At 43.8% G+C, this 15,416-nt stretch overlaps 1 protein-coding gene across 2 annotated transcripts in view; it reads right to left on the reverse strand.

Moving 5' to 3' along the window:
- LOC123994902 (titin-like) overlaps positions 1 to 3,311 on the reverse strand; it is a 35,978-nt gene extending 32,667 nt beyond the window's left edge. For both annotated transcript variants that reach the window (XM_046297993.1, XM_046297994.1), the window contains exons 1-2: positions 3,053 to 3,311; positions 397 to 639 (exon numbers count right to left, since the gene is read on the reverse strand). In XM_046297993.1, coding sequence (XP_046153949.1) covers positions 397 to 639; positions 3,053 to 3,125 — 316 coding nt within the window. In that variant the 5' untranslated portion in view covers positions 3,126 to 3,311. The remainder of the gene's footprint in view (positions 1 to 396; positions 640 to 3,052) is intronic.
- Between the last annotated feature and the right edge of the window lie 12,105 nt (positions 3,312 to 15,416).

The raw sequence follows: 15,416 nt of genomic DNA on the forward strand, positions 1-15,416 counted from the left end.
TGCTGCCTCAGGGTGAAGCTGTGAGTACTCTCCCTGGATTACTTTGTTGTTATTCTGCTTCCCAGTCTTCAGTTCTCCTCACTGTCTACTGTAGACTGTAGACTTATCAACATGTTCTCTCTGGTGCACACCTGGATATCAAGTTGTAGGTATTTCTGGGCACTGCTATGGTCCACAATCTATACTAATTGAGACGTTTATCACTGGTGCATACCACAACCTTCACGATTCAGTTTTGAGTGGAGGCTTTACACACCACGCAGCAGGCAGAGCCTCAACTCATGCCCTCCGGGGCAGAAGAGCTGGACACTAAACATATCACCCTGCAATAGCCAACATGATAGCATTTGATGACATAAATGTAATGATTGTCTGTAATGAACGAGAGGCCCATACCTCTGAGCCTGTAGTAGGCTTGATGGCTGGCAATGACCTCATTGATGGTCTCCTGAGGACAGACTCTCACTCCAGAGTGAAAGACTGCGGACCGCTTCCTCCGATGCTTTTCCAGGTCAAATATCGTTCTGACATTAGAGTTTTGTTTGGTCGTTTTCAGAAGTTCAACCAAGTGCATAGAATTGATGGCTTCTGTTTCTGTCCCGATTACTCCTCTCTGCAAAGAGCCCCGATTATTCCTCTCTGCAAAGGCAAGATAAAAGGAAAAATACATTCAAAACATGATATTTACAAGATGTGTCAAATTGTATAATGTACTGTACGATGTTTGAAAAGCCTGTGTTGAAAAGCAACATTTTATCTTATGGCTATCCTGAAATAGTTCTGTTATATCAATGCATACAATATTCAACCATGTCTCTGGCTTCTATTTGTGATACAATTACATAATTGACTGATCTTTCAGCTGTGAGAGAGAAGAATTCTACTGTAGTGGCGGGAGGGAAATTCTCAACTTATCAGCAGAAAGTATCCCAGCTAGCACAAAGCGTTCTGAGAACCGTATGTTTCTTAGAGTTTGGTCAGAGCGTGGGAATGGTGCAGGATAGTTGCTTGGCTTTGGAACATTCTCAGCACATTTAAGGAACTTGGAAAAAAAAATGCAGTACTTCAGCATGTTTCCTACCGGTTTGCTCATGGTTTTATTTGAAGTCATGTTCTCAAATTGTTCCAAAAACGTTAAGAAACAACGTTCTTCTGTAGGAATTTCAGTACTTCACCGTAACATTTTCATACAGATTTACTCATGGTTCTATTCAAAGAAGCTTTCTCAAATTGTTCCTGAGGACATGAAGAAAACATTCCCGAAAAACCACAGGAAAACTTTGTTAACGTTCATAGAATGTTCTAAGAATGTTATTTAAAAACATATCCGTTCCGTTCTAGAGAACAGAAGATTCTAGGTTTGAATCTCACTCATACCGGATCACAATAACAAACAAAAAATGTGATTGCATTAATGCCTAAGGAAATTCATTTCCATATGTGCTTGGGGTTCAAATTCCCCAAATAAGCTAGCAGTGTTATCGCAACTCTTAATGAAGCATTCCGTGAAAGTTTTAAGGAAGTTATCAAAAAAAGTGTTAATAAAACCTCCCAGGAAAACCTTCAAGGAACCAGACCAAAAGCTTCTCAGAAAGTCTCTGCCACCTAAAAATAGGCTTCCCAGAACAGGCAAAATGTTCACTATTGTTCTCATAACGTTTAAAAAACGTTCAGTTTTACCAGTCAGGAAACCTATGGCTTCATTCCCACAACCACTGTGAAACCAAAAACATAAATTTCCACAACTTCAAAGGAACTAAATGTGCTAGCTGAGTAATGTTTACATCCCCTGACCATGAAAGAACGTAGCCTTTTCAGATTTGCACTCATCACCAAGGAAACAGAGACCACCGCAGTCTTAATTTAAATGTTGCCAGTAGATTTCCATGTCGTACACAGACAGGAAAGATCCATGAAATGAAGGATCAACATGAGTCGGAAAATGATTGTGACTGGTCATGGGTGGATATTCGAAATTGAGTCACTTCCTTTCATTGCAAATATTTACAAGTTGACTAATTCTTTAAGACCTTGAAACAGCCTTTCGTCCTGCGCGTGTGTGTCTTTCATACTACAAGAAAACATCTGTCTTCTTTGATATGACAACAACAAATACTGAGCACTTTGTGTGGATATCAAGTTGTGGGTACTGGTATGGATACCGCCATGGTCCACACTCTATTAGCCTACATATTTAGACATTTCTGCTGTTATAGTGTAGAACCGTGATCACGGCACAATCAAACTACAATAAACAGACATTAATTTGTCTAATGTTAAATTTGACCCTTTGTCTCTATAGCCTTAAAACAATTTTATCTTCCAAGCCATTATTACGTCACCAAGTTAGTGCCAGCTGGTTATGCAACCACAATGAGCTCTAAATTGTTCAAACAATGCCAAAAGTTCAAAGAGGTTGTGACGCTCACCTCTTAGGAAAACTCACCAGTATCAGGATGGGAAGCACTGTATGTATAGTAGATACTCTAATGAGATGTTGTAGAACTACAAGCCTACAACCTGTTGCTATGCCACCATTATGCAACCTGCTCATCCTGCCCGTCATATTCCTGTCACGCCGGCCATATTCACCATCGTATTCTGGCTTCCTTGCTGCCATATTCACTCCTTACAAGGTGCAGTATCTCTTACATGCGTTTCAAACGCAAGGCTGGGAGTAGTATTGCGCAAACATATTGCAGTTGAATCAGTATAATCAGCGTAATCAGTAGGCCTCTGTGTCAGAGCTTCAATGGTAGCAGTGATATACCAGTGGTAAAGATAGAAAGCTCATTTTGGATCATTCTAATGCTTGGTTACACCCAATTACCCTTAAAGTAATCTTGCAGATTGCCGTTGTAAAGTTCCACACGCAATGTCCAAAATGTCAAATCGTCCTAGCTATGAAACTGAAATGACTTAACCCACTGTATAAGGGGTGTGACATTTGATATCTAAAGCAGCGAGATCCCATAAAAACGGCTGAAGTGTAGTGCCCTTCAGGTACTTAAGGTTTATGGCTCTGTGAACTCAAATGGAGCTGGAAGCTTACCTTTAATTGCAGTGGCGTGGAGAGTGAAGAGGACCAGGGACAGCGTAATAATGAGTCCACATTTCCAAGGCATAACGGAACCGTTTTGTTTGCAAAGTTAGAATAAGAAAAAAAATCCAGGTGCGGAGTTTATCTCATGTGGTGCTAATACAGTCCTTGGGATCATTTAGTATCAGGGTGTCTATCGATTCCGCATGTAGGAGGCTGGTCATTTAGGCTAAGGCTTTGACTTGCTTCCCGGCAGATAGTGAGAATTCGAGGGTGGCATCTGATAGACATGGCATGGAACTAGGCAAGCTCTCTGGGTCCAACTAGGGATAGTGGACTCGCTCGAAGTGCGACAAGAGGGACAGGGTTAAAAAAAGCAGACACTGTTTCGGGAATAATCTGTTTATCTACTGCTCAGACATAATCCGTCTTTACCCCATGGGCCCTACAGCCCCAGCGTCATCCTGTTAGGGACTTTCTTGGTGGAAGCATCTGTCAACCTGCCTGCCACCCTCTGGCACTCCTGCCCACCTCATCCTCCACGTCCACTCCCAGCCTCACCTGATACCCCCCCCCCCCACCCCTTACCTCCTTACCCCATCAACTACTCACTATGTCACCCAGATCCCTACTGTCCTCTTTAAGCTTACTTGGAACCCAACTGCAACAGCTTTCAGTAAATCCTTGACAAGACAATGCACTCTGTTCCCCCGTGTGTTGTACTGTACAGTACGTCAGACAGTGTTGTGTCTCCTCTAGGGTTTAAAGTGGCTGCTTTAACTGTGGATTTCCCCCTGCACTCCTGTCAGCTAGCAGGGGGGTTGACAACCGCCGCTGTTATTTCTGTTCTTGCCGCTCTAAGCCCCCTCTTAGGATGAGTGTCTATGAACTGTGACCTGTTTGATTAGGATGAGTGTTTATGAACTGTGACCTGTTTGATTAGGATGAGTGGGGGAAAGTTGCAAGTACTTACTTATGTCACTGACCATTCAAAATGCCACCCAGTGGAGGCACAGCTTACGCTCGTTGGTCAGAATATTTTTTTAAAATGTAATGTCTGACTGACAATGTATGAACAAACACAACAAGTCCACAATCGTGGTTTTGTGTGGTTCAATGTTGTGAGTTGTAGCATTTAAGTTCCATTCCATTAACCACGTAATCCCAAGACAACTGGATGGTTGGACATTTTTATTAAGTAGCCTACTTCTGAAGCTATCACCGCTAATATTCAGATGCGGTATTCATTGCCCTATTCACAGAGGCAACACGCAAAATGTAAATCGACTCCTTAACAAAAGGAAGTGATAAGCTAAAAATAATTGATATTTGTTTGGTACAAACTGTAGTATAAACACACATGTAGGTAGACTATATTCTCCATTTTTTCCCTTCCTTTTCTTTTAAGAGCTTTGTCACAGCGGACCACTCAGTCAATGCCCCCTCAGAGGTTATGGAGTATGCAGTGTCACTTAAAAATAACATTCTAATAGAAAATGGTAGCTGGTAACTATTGAACTGAATTGTTAGATACTACTGCACTGTTGGAGCTAGGAATACAATATTTTGTCTTCAAAAGGACAGCTCTCTTATAGTGCATTTCAGCTAAATATGAAGATAGATTTTCTGCAGGAATCTATAGTATGTGGCTATTGTCCTTTGTCCTGTAAGTGCCCTATACAGTTTGACCCTGCCTCCGTGATAACATTGACAATGAGGGCTAAAATTTCAAGTCTTAACACCTGCATGGAAACACTAGCTACTACAATGCTGTATATGTTTTTACTTTGCTCAAATGAACACTTCATGCCATAAAATGATTATAACTTTTGTTCCATTGTCATGGATGATCAGGCAGTGCTGTCTAACCTATGTTTGGTTGTCCCCCTCTGACCCTTTTAAATAGCATTATGAGTCATCATCTCATCACTGTTTACACTCCCTGGGGCTAACGATGTTGCCTGAGGGCTTTGCCAACATGAAAACGCTGTTATAGAGGCTGTTTTATATCATATGCTTGGTTGAGCCTTTCCTTATCATATAGAATCATCTTGAGTCATGTTCTGAAGGGAATAAGCATTAAAGCCTTTCTTAAAGTGATATTCATTAAGGGATTTGTTGGGGGTAAAGGTACATGTCATTGGTACAGAACAAATCCTTAGCATCAGTCTAAACGAAAGAGCTCCTCCGGGGGTTTACTTTTGAACAACGCCCTATAATAACATCACGTTTACCATCGCAAATGCAACATCCTCTTTCCCTTTTAGAACAGGGTAGTGAATCATTTGGCTCTGGTCTGTGGTGTTCCATTGGTTCAAGTTGAACTTGAACAAACTAAGTTTGCTAACTAATCCTGTCAAGGCACCTCAGTTCTGCCTCTGGATTACTCTGTCTCTCGGTTTTGCAGACAAAGATCTGACTCACCCTCAGTCTCTAAAAATGTAATCTGGTTCTAAAATGTATCCTTTGATCTCTGAGCAATGCCAAGAGTGTGCGTGCGTCAATGCTCTCATTACCATCCCAGAAAGAGGTATTTCTGTAGGCCTCAGAGAAAAATAAAGTGTATGATTTTTGTAAAATTACTATTCCATTCAGCATTTACCATCAGGCGACGTCTTTTGGACATCTTTTGTTGGTCCTGTCCAGACCGGCTGTCTCCTCTAGGTATTTTTTTGGGGGGCGGTCCGGACTGGACTTGATTTCAACGTCCAAGGACGTATATTTTTGGTCCGTGCCGGACCAAATCTGAACCAATCATAGATGTCTATGTTTGTTTCAGATTTGACCCGGCCTTAATATCAATGTCCACAGACGTCTGGTCTATATTTGGCCCAAATATAGATGTCTATAATTGGTTCAGATCTGGTCTAGTCCAGACCAGCCTTAATGTGGCCCAAACACAGATGTCTATGATTGGTTCAGATTTAATCAGGTCTGGACTAGACGAAATCTGAACCAATCATAGACGGCTATGTTTCATACGTTTGGACAGTACAGTAGGGCACCACAGATTACAGTAAAGTACAGTATAGCACAGAGTACAGTATAATGTAATGTATTGTACTGTATTGTACTCTACTGTAGTCTACTCTATTAAACTCTAGTGTTCTGCATTGAACTAAACTGTACTGCACTCAGTGCATTCGGAAAGTATTCAGACGCCTTGACTTTTTCCACATTTTATGACGTTACTGCCTATTCTAAAATTGATTAAATGTTTTCCTCATCAATCTACACACAATACTCCATAATGACAAAGGGAAAAACAGAAATACCTTATTTACATAAGTATTCAGACCCTTTGCTATGAGGCACAACATTTTGTTCGGGTGCATCCTGTTTCCATTGATCATCCTTGAGATATTTCTACTTGATTGGAGTCCACCTGTGGTAAATTCAATTGATTGGACATGATTTGGAAAGGCACACACCTGTCCCACAGACAGTGCATGTCAGAGCAAAAACCAAGCCATGAGGTTGAAGGAATTGTGCGTAGAGCTCAGAGACAGGATTTTGTCATTGCACAGATCTGGGGAAGGGTATCAAAACATTTCTGCAGCAGTGAAGGTACCCAAGAACACATTGGCCTCCATCATTGTTAAATGGAAGACATTTGGAACCACCAAGACTCTTCCTAGAGCTGGCCACCTGGCCAAACTGAACAATCGCGGGAGAAGGGCCTTGGTCAGGAAGGTGACCAAGAACCTGATGACCAAGTTCATCTGTGGAGATGGGAGAATCTTCCAGAAGGACAACCATCTCTGAAGCACTCCACCAATCAGGCCTTTATGGTTGAGTGGCCAGATGGAAGCCACTCCTCAGTAAAAGACACATGACAGCCCACTTGGAGTTTGTCAAAAAGGCACCTTAAGGACTCTCAGACAATTTTTTATTTTATTTTTTATTTCACCTTTATTTAACCAGGTAGGCTAGTTGAGAACAAGTTCTCATTTGCAACTGCGACCTGGCCAAGATAAAGCATAGCAGTGTGAACAGACAACACAGAGTTACACATGGAGTAAACAATTAACAAGTCAATAACACAGTAGAAAAAAAGGGGAGTCTATATACAATGTGTGCAAAAGGCATGAGGGGGTAGGCGAATAATTACAATATTGCAGATTAACACTGGAGTGATAAATGATCAGATGATCATGTACAGGTAGAGATATTGGTGTGCAAAAGAGCAGAAAAGTAAATAAATAAAAACTGTGGGGATGAGGTAGGTGAAAATGGGTGGGCTATTTACCAATAGATTATGTACAGCTGCAGCGATCGGTTAGCTGCTCAGATAGCTGATGTTTGAAGTTGGTGAGGGAGATAAAGGTCTCCAACTTCAGCGATTTTTGCAATTCGTTCCAGTCACAGGCAGCAGAGTATTGGAACGAAAGGCGGCCGAATGAGGTATTGGCTTTAGGGATGATCAGTGAGATACACCTGCTGGAGCGCGTGCTACGGATGGGTGTTGCCATCGTGACCAGTGAACTGAGATAAGGCGGAGCTTTACCTAGCATGGCCTTGTAGATGACCTGGAGCCAGTGGGTCTGGCGACGAATATGTAGCGAGGGCCAGCCGACTAGAGCATACAAGTCGCAGTGGTGGGTAGTATAAGGTGCTTTAGTGACAAAACGGATGGCACTGTGATAAACTGCATCCAGTTTGCTGAGTAGAGTGTTGGAAGCGATTTTGTAAATGACATCGCCGAAGTCGAGGATCGGTAGGATAGTTTTACTAGGGTAAGCTTGGCAGCGTGAGTGAAGGAGGCTTTGTTTTGCGGAATAGAAAGCCGACTCTTGATTTGATTTTAGATTGGAGATGTTTGATATGGGTCTGGAAGGAGAGTTTGCAGTCTAGCCAGACACCTAGGTACTTATAGATGTCCACATATTCAAGGTCGGAACCATCCAGTGTGGTGATGCTAGTCGGGCATGCGGGAGCAGGCAGCGATCGGTTGAAAAGCATGCATTTGGTTTTACTAGCGTTTAAGAGCAGTTGGAGGCCACGGAAGGAGTGTTGTATGGCATTGAAGCACGTTTGGAGGTTAGATAGCACAGTGTCCAATGACGGGCCGAAAGTATATAGAATGGTGTCGTCTGCGTAGAGGTGGATCAGGGAATCGCCCGCAGCAAGACCAACATCATTGATATATACAGAGAAAAGAGTCGGAATCAAGATCCTCTGGTCTGATGAAACCAAGATTGAACTATTTGGCCTGAATGCCAAGCGTCATGTCTGGAGAAAACCTGGCACCAGACTGGGTTCACCTTCCAACAGGACAATGACCCTAAGCACACACCCAAAACAACGCAGGAGTGACTTCGGGACAAGTCCAGACTTGAACCCAATTGAACATCTCTGGAGAGACCTGAAAATAGCTGTGCATCTGTGACTCTCCACATCCAACCTGACAGAGCTGGAGAGGATTTGTAGAAAATAATGGGAGGAAGAAGACTCAAGGCTATAATCGCTGCCAAAGGTGTTTCAACAAAGTACTGAGTAAAAGTTCTGAGTACATATGTCAATTTAATATTTAAATTTAAAACAATTCAATCTAAAAACCTGTTTTTGCTTTGTCATTATGGGGTATTGTGTGTAGATAGATGAGGATTTTTAAAAATCCATTTTAGAATAAGGCTGTAAATTAACAAAACGTGGAAAACGTCAAGGGGTCTTAATACTGTCCGAATGCACTGTAACTTTACTGTACTGTATGGCACAGTACAGTAAGGTACTATACTCTACTGTACTGTGCTGTTCTATACTGTGCTGTTCTATACTGTGCTGCTCTATACTGTGCTGTTCAACCTTGGAAAACATAGACGTCTATGGTTCATTCAGATTTGATCCAGTCTTTACCGGCCTTAATTTGGCCCCAAAAAAGACATCAATGATTGGTTCAGATTTAGTCCGGTCCGGACTGGCCTTGATTTGGCCCAAACAATATCTATTATTGGTCCAGTAGGGCGTTTACCTTTCATGCCACGACCGGGGCTTGTCGTTCTCTACAAATGTTAGCCATGACCGTGAAACATCATGACTGGTAGTCCCAAGTAATATGGTGAACACTCCTTCTACTAGCCTATAATTCCACTGATCCTGCTTTTAGATTTGTGGGAAATACTGTAGTGAATGAGTATAGGCCCACACTTGTTTTTTAAAGTTGTGGGGAAATGCCCTTTATAGGAACCTTCTGAGGCTGAATGATTGATTTCTGTCCGGATCCAGATTTCCTGCAGTAGCAAATACATCTTTCCCATCCAATCAAATGACTGAATGAACAGGCATACTAAACAAATTGTTGTTACAGCAGACCAGGTGTAACTTGTTATAAACACAATATGGAAAGAAGAAGAAGTGCTTGGTACTTGTGCTGCAAGACAGACGGAAGACTCACTAAACACTGTAAAAAAAAAGAATAAGAAAAATAAACTGTAGAAACGTAGCTAACGTTAAATATAATCAGCGTATTATGCTGTCTATATGCTGTAAGAGTTGATAACCAATTGGTGTTATAATTGTCATTTTTACATCATATTTTGCACGTCTCTTTAGTCATTTTTGACCTAGTGCGTACAGCGTACTACGATTCCCAGAGTGTTATTCACCACTCAGAGCGCCAGTAACCTCCCTCAATAAATACGCTTTGATTATTGTGTGTTCTGTGTAACTCCTCTCGTATTTTCCAATGCTAACTAAATGGTGAATGTCTGGTGTCATTTTGTCTTCTTTTTGTATGTGAGAAGAGATGTTGTTTCTTAGAGGAAGGTAAACGTTCATGTTCTATTCTGTATATTTGAACAAAATTCCTTAAGGTGCCCGTTTAAGAACTGGGAAAAGCTACAAATCTCACTGTGGGGTAGATGGTTAAAGCTTCTAAACTGAATTGTCATCAACACGTTTCCACTGTCCATACCTGCCTACACCTTTAACACCTTAGACGACATGATTACTCCGTTTATTTGGACTATTAAAAGGACAAGGATTAACCTAGCTAGATTAGACAGAGACGGGAGAGTTAAAGCTGCTTAACATGTAATTATATCAAGAAGCCTTTATAACTGCCCAAATAGGCTCTATTTATTGAGAACTCTAATAGGGAAATTTGGGTTGACATTGAAGAAGAACTTAATGCCCCATTTGGAGCATCGTTTTATCTGAGTCAACACTTAAATGTGGGACTGCAGAATCCCATAATGTCTCGTACTAAGAAATATGGCGTCGGAAATATAAGAGAGACAGCTTCAACTTTCTCTGCTTCGTTATGGAACAACCATACATCAGGAGGACAGGTGGTTTTCTGGAAAGAGTGGTATACGTTTTGTATAAGCCTCAAAACTAATACATTTCACTTTCACTTTTAGTGTCAACTTGAATTTAAGTTAGGCTGTGGAATACTGGTCCCTTGATGATGTCTACATGTGGCTGAATACCAATGACCTCCATGATTCAATACCATCATTCCAAGGTTAACAATCTGTCTGAAGAATGACAACTCTATTCAATTGTCTATTTGTAACAAACATACTTTCTCCGTGTCCAGACCACTCACACATATTGGCCTCTATCACCAGCACGAACCATGTTTTCTAATTACCTGTGGACTTAATGGGTGTGGGAAAACAAATAGATGTTTCAAAGCCTATCGGTCACACATCTACCGAAACCACGAAGAGCTTTTAAGCTCCAACTTAGAAGATAACGTGAGCAGTGTAGAGACTCTGCCAGAGGCTGAACATGTTCAAGCCACAGAGACCAACACTGACCAGCTAATTGAAGGTCTCAAAAATAATATCTGTCTTTTTATTTTGAAAATCAGGGAAGAACACTGCATCCCAGCTACGGTACAGAATAGCATATTTGAGGACCTCAGAACCATTTTTGATGCATTTATGAAACGTGACAATGATGCCCTCAGGTTTTTACCTTACAAATATGCAAAGAAATGTGGCTGAAGATGACAATCTCAGGGACTTGCTAAACAACTCTGTAGTAGTTGAGGAATTCATTAGAGTGGATGCTGGAGCACTACTGTGTGAAAGGATTGGATAGGGTCAGGCCAATTTGTCAGGCCAATTGAAGTACCCCTGAGCAACAAAGAAGGTCATAGAACAAGGTCATTTCAACACATCCCATTGGTCAGCATACTGCAAAAAATAGCAAGTAATGAACAGGTCTGGGCCACCTTGAATCAAGACCAAAAGCCACATAATGATGAAATTCTGGAAGACTTTACTGACAGTGAATTGTTCAAATGAAATCCCAATCTAACGAAGCAGAGCCTCCATCTGCAGTTCTATACAAATGCATTTGAAGTTCAGTCAATCCACTGGGTTCTAAAAAAGGCAAGCACAAAATGACCACAATAATGTACTTTAGATTAGGAAATCTTTACCACAAGGATACTTCCCATCTCCAAAATATATACCTCTCCACACTGGTTCATCGCCACCTCGTTAAAAAAGCCATCACTTACGAAGAAGTATTGAAGCCTTTGATACGTGACATCCAGGAATTGGAAACACAGGGTGTTACGTTATCATGCAATGGTGAAAACAAAACAAAGGCACAATCACAACAATCTCAGCAGATATTCCCTCCACACATGCAGTTGCAGGGTTGAGCAAAAACGTTTCCTCTGGTCGCATTTGTCGCTTCTGCTTGGCTGCCAAGGGGGACATTTGCTCAAAAATCAATACAAGCAACATCTGCTGTCATGCAGGTGAAAGAGGACCCAAAAGCGACTTAACAGAAACAGAGTTTATTTAAGTCCAAACAGGGAATAACAGAAATCCTCTAGTCTGTAGAGGGGAATAACTGGAGAAGCGGCCACAGACTGCAGGTCGCTTCGGGTAGGCGCAGGCCGTAGTAGACAGAGACACCTGCTCACACGCAGCATCTGATGAAGGCAAAAAACACGACAGGACAGGGCGAAACACAATCACAGCATGGTGAATACAAAACAAGGAACCGACGGGACAGGAACGGAACACAAAGGAATAAATAGGGACTCTAATCAGGGGAAAGGATCGGGAACAGGTGTGGGAAGACTAAATGATGATTAGGGGAATAGGAACAGCTGGGAGCAGGAACGGAACGATAGAGAGAAGAGAGAGCGAGAGAGTGAGAGAGGGAGGGGGAGAGAGAGGGATAGAAGGAGGGAAAGAACCAAATAAGACCAGCAGAGGGAAACGAATAGAATGGGGAGCACAGGGACAAGACATGATAATAAATGACAAACATGACAGTACCCCCACTCACCGAGCGCCTCCTGGCGCACTCGAGGAGGAATCCTGGCGGCAACGGAGGAAATCATCGATGAGTGAACGGTCCAGCACGTCCCGAGACGGAACCCAACTCCTCTCCTCAGGACCGTAACCCTCCCAATCCACTAAGTATTGGTGACCCCGTCCCCGAGAACGCATGTCCATGATCTTATGTACCTTGTAAATAGGTGCGCTCTTGACAAGGACGGGAGGGGGGAGGGAAGACGAACGGGGTGCGAAGAAAGGGCTTAACACAGGAGACATGGAAGACAGGATGGACGCGACGAAGATGTCGCGGAAGAAGCAGTCGCACAGCGACAGGATTGACGACCTGGGAGACACGGAACGGACCAATCAACCGCGGAGTCAACTTACGAGAAGCTGTCGTAAGAGGAAGGTTGCGAGTGGAAAGCCACACTCTCTGGCCGCAACAATACCTTGGACTCTTAATCCTGCGTTTATTGGCGGCTCTCACAGTCTTCCCCGCAGACAAAGGCAGACCGGTAATGAAGCCTAAGGCGATGTGAGACCATGGTCGAGAAGGAATGGGGAGCGGTCTGAGACGACCGGCAGGAGGAGAGTTACCCGACTTAGTCTGCGCGCAGTCCGAACAAGCAGCCACGAAACGGCGCGTGTCACGCTCCTGAGTCGGCCACCAAAAGCGCTGGCGAATAGACGCAAGAGTGCCTCGAACACCGGGATGACCAGCTAACTTGGCAGAGTGAGCCCACTGAAGAACAGCCAGACGAGTGGAAACAGGAACGAAAAGGAGGTTACTAGGACAAGCGCGCGGCGACGCAGTGTGCGTGAGTGCTTGCTTAACCTGTCTTTCAATTCCCCAGACTGTTAACCCGACAACACGCCCATAAGGAAGAATCCCCTCGGGATCAGTAGAAGCCACAGAAGAACTAAACAGACGGGATAAGGCATCAGGCTTGGTGTTCTTGCTACCCGGACGGTAAGAAATCACAAACTCGAAACGAGCGAAAAACAACGCCCAACGAGCTTGACGGGCATTAAGTCGTTTGGCAGAACGGATGTACTCAAGGTTCTTATGGTCTGTCCAAACGACAAAAGGAACGGTCGCCCCTCCAACCACTGTCGCCATTCGCCTAGGGCTAAGCGGATGGCGAGCAGTTCACGGTTACCCACATCATAGTTGCGCTCAGATGGCGACAGGCGATGAGAAAAATAAGCGCAAGGATGAACCTTATCGTCAGACTGGAAGCGCTGGGATAGAATGGCTCCCACGCCTACCTCTGAAGCGTCAACCTCGACAATGAATTGTCTAGTGACGTCAGGAGTAACGAGGATAGGAGCGGACGTAAAACGTTCTTTTAGAAGATCAAAAGCTCCCTGGGCGGAACCGGACCACTTAAAACACGTCTTGACAGAAGTAAGAGCTGTGAGAGGAGCAGCAACTTGACCGAAATTACGAATGAAACGCCGATAGAAATTAGCGAAACCTAAAAAGCGCTGCAACTCGACACGTGACCTTGGAACGGGCCAATCACTGACAGCTTGGACCTTAGCGGAATCCATCTGAATGCCTTCAGCGGAAATAACGGAACCGAGAAAAGTAACGGAGGAGACATGAAAAGAGCACTTCTCAGCCTTTACGTAGAGACAATTCTCTAAAAGGCGCTGTAGAACACGTCGAACGTGCTGAACATGAATCTCGAGTGACGGAGAAAAAATCAGGATATCGTCAAGATAGACAAAAACAAAGATGTTCAGCATGTCTCTCAGAACATCATTAACTAATGCCTGAAAAACAGCTGGCGCATTGGCGAGACCGAACGGCAGAACCCGGTACTCAAAATGCCCTAACGGAGTGTTAAACGCCGTTTTCCACTCGTCCCCCTCTCTGATGCGCACGAGATGGTAAGCGTTACGAAGGTCCAACTTAGTAAAGCACCTGGCTCCCTGCAGAATCTCGAAGGCTGATGACATAAGGGGAAGCGGATAACGATTCTTAACCGTTATGTCATTCAGCCCTCGATAATCCACGCAGGGGCGCAGAGTACCGTCCTTCTTCTTAACAAAAAGAACCCCGCCCCGGCCGGAGAAGAAGAAGGCACTATGGTACCGGCGTCAAGAGACACAGACAAATAATCCTCGAGAGCCTTACGTTCGGGAGCCGACAGAGAGTATAGTCTACCTCGAGGAGGAGTGGTCCCCGGAAGGAGATCAATACTACAATCATACGACCGGTGAGGAGGAAGGGAGTTGGCTCGGGACAGACTGAAGACCGTGCGCAGATCATGATATTCCTCCGGCACTCCTGTCAAATCGCCAGGTTCCTCCTGAGAAGTAGGGACAGAAGAAACGGGAGGGATGGCAGACATTAAACACTTCACATGACAAGAAACGTTCCAGGATAGGATAGAATTACTAGACCAATTAATAGAAGGATTATGACATACTAGCCAGGGATGACCCAAAACAACAGGTGTAAACGGTGAACGGAAAATCAAAAAAGAAATAGTCTCACTGTGGTTACCAGATACTGTGAGAGTTAAAGGTAGTGTCTCAAATTTGATACTGGGAAGATGACTACCATCTAAGGCAAACATGGGCGTAGGCTTGTCTAACGGTCTGAAAGGAATGTTATGTTTCCGAACCCATGCTTCGTCCATGAAACAACCCTCAGCCCCAGAGTCAATCAAGGCACTGCATGTAGCACCCGAACCGGTCCAGCGTAGATGGACCGACATAGTAGTACAAGATCTAGATGAAGAGACCTGAGTAGTAGCGCTCACCAGTAGCCCTCCGCTTACTGATGGGCTCTGGCCTCTTACTGGACATGAATTAACAAAATGTCCAGCAACTCCGCAATAGAGGCACAGGCGGTTGGTGATCCTCCGTTCCCTCTCCTTAGTCGAGATGCGAATCCCTCCCAGCTGCATGGGCTCAGTCTCAAAGCCAGAGGAGGGAGATGGTTGCGATGCGGAGCAGGGAAACACCGTTGATGCGAGCTCTCTTCCACGAGCCCGGTGACGAAGATCTACCCGTCGGTCGTTCTATGCGGATGGCGAGAGCAATCAAAGAGTCCACATCTGAAGGAACCTCCCGGGAGAGAATCTCATCCTTAACCACTGCGTGGAGTCCCT

This window comes from Oncorhynchus gorbuscha, linkage group LG14, assembly GCF_021184085.1.
Source record: "Oncorhynchus gorbuscha isolate QuinsamMale2020 ecotype Even-year linkage group LG14, OgorEven_v1.0, whole genome shotgun sequence".
Classification (NCBI taxonomy): domain Eukaryota; kingdom Metazoa; phylum Chordata; class Actinopteri; order Salmoniformes; family Salmonidae; genus Oncorhynchus; species Oncorhynchus gorbuscha.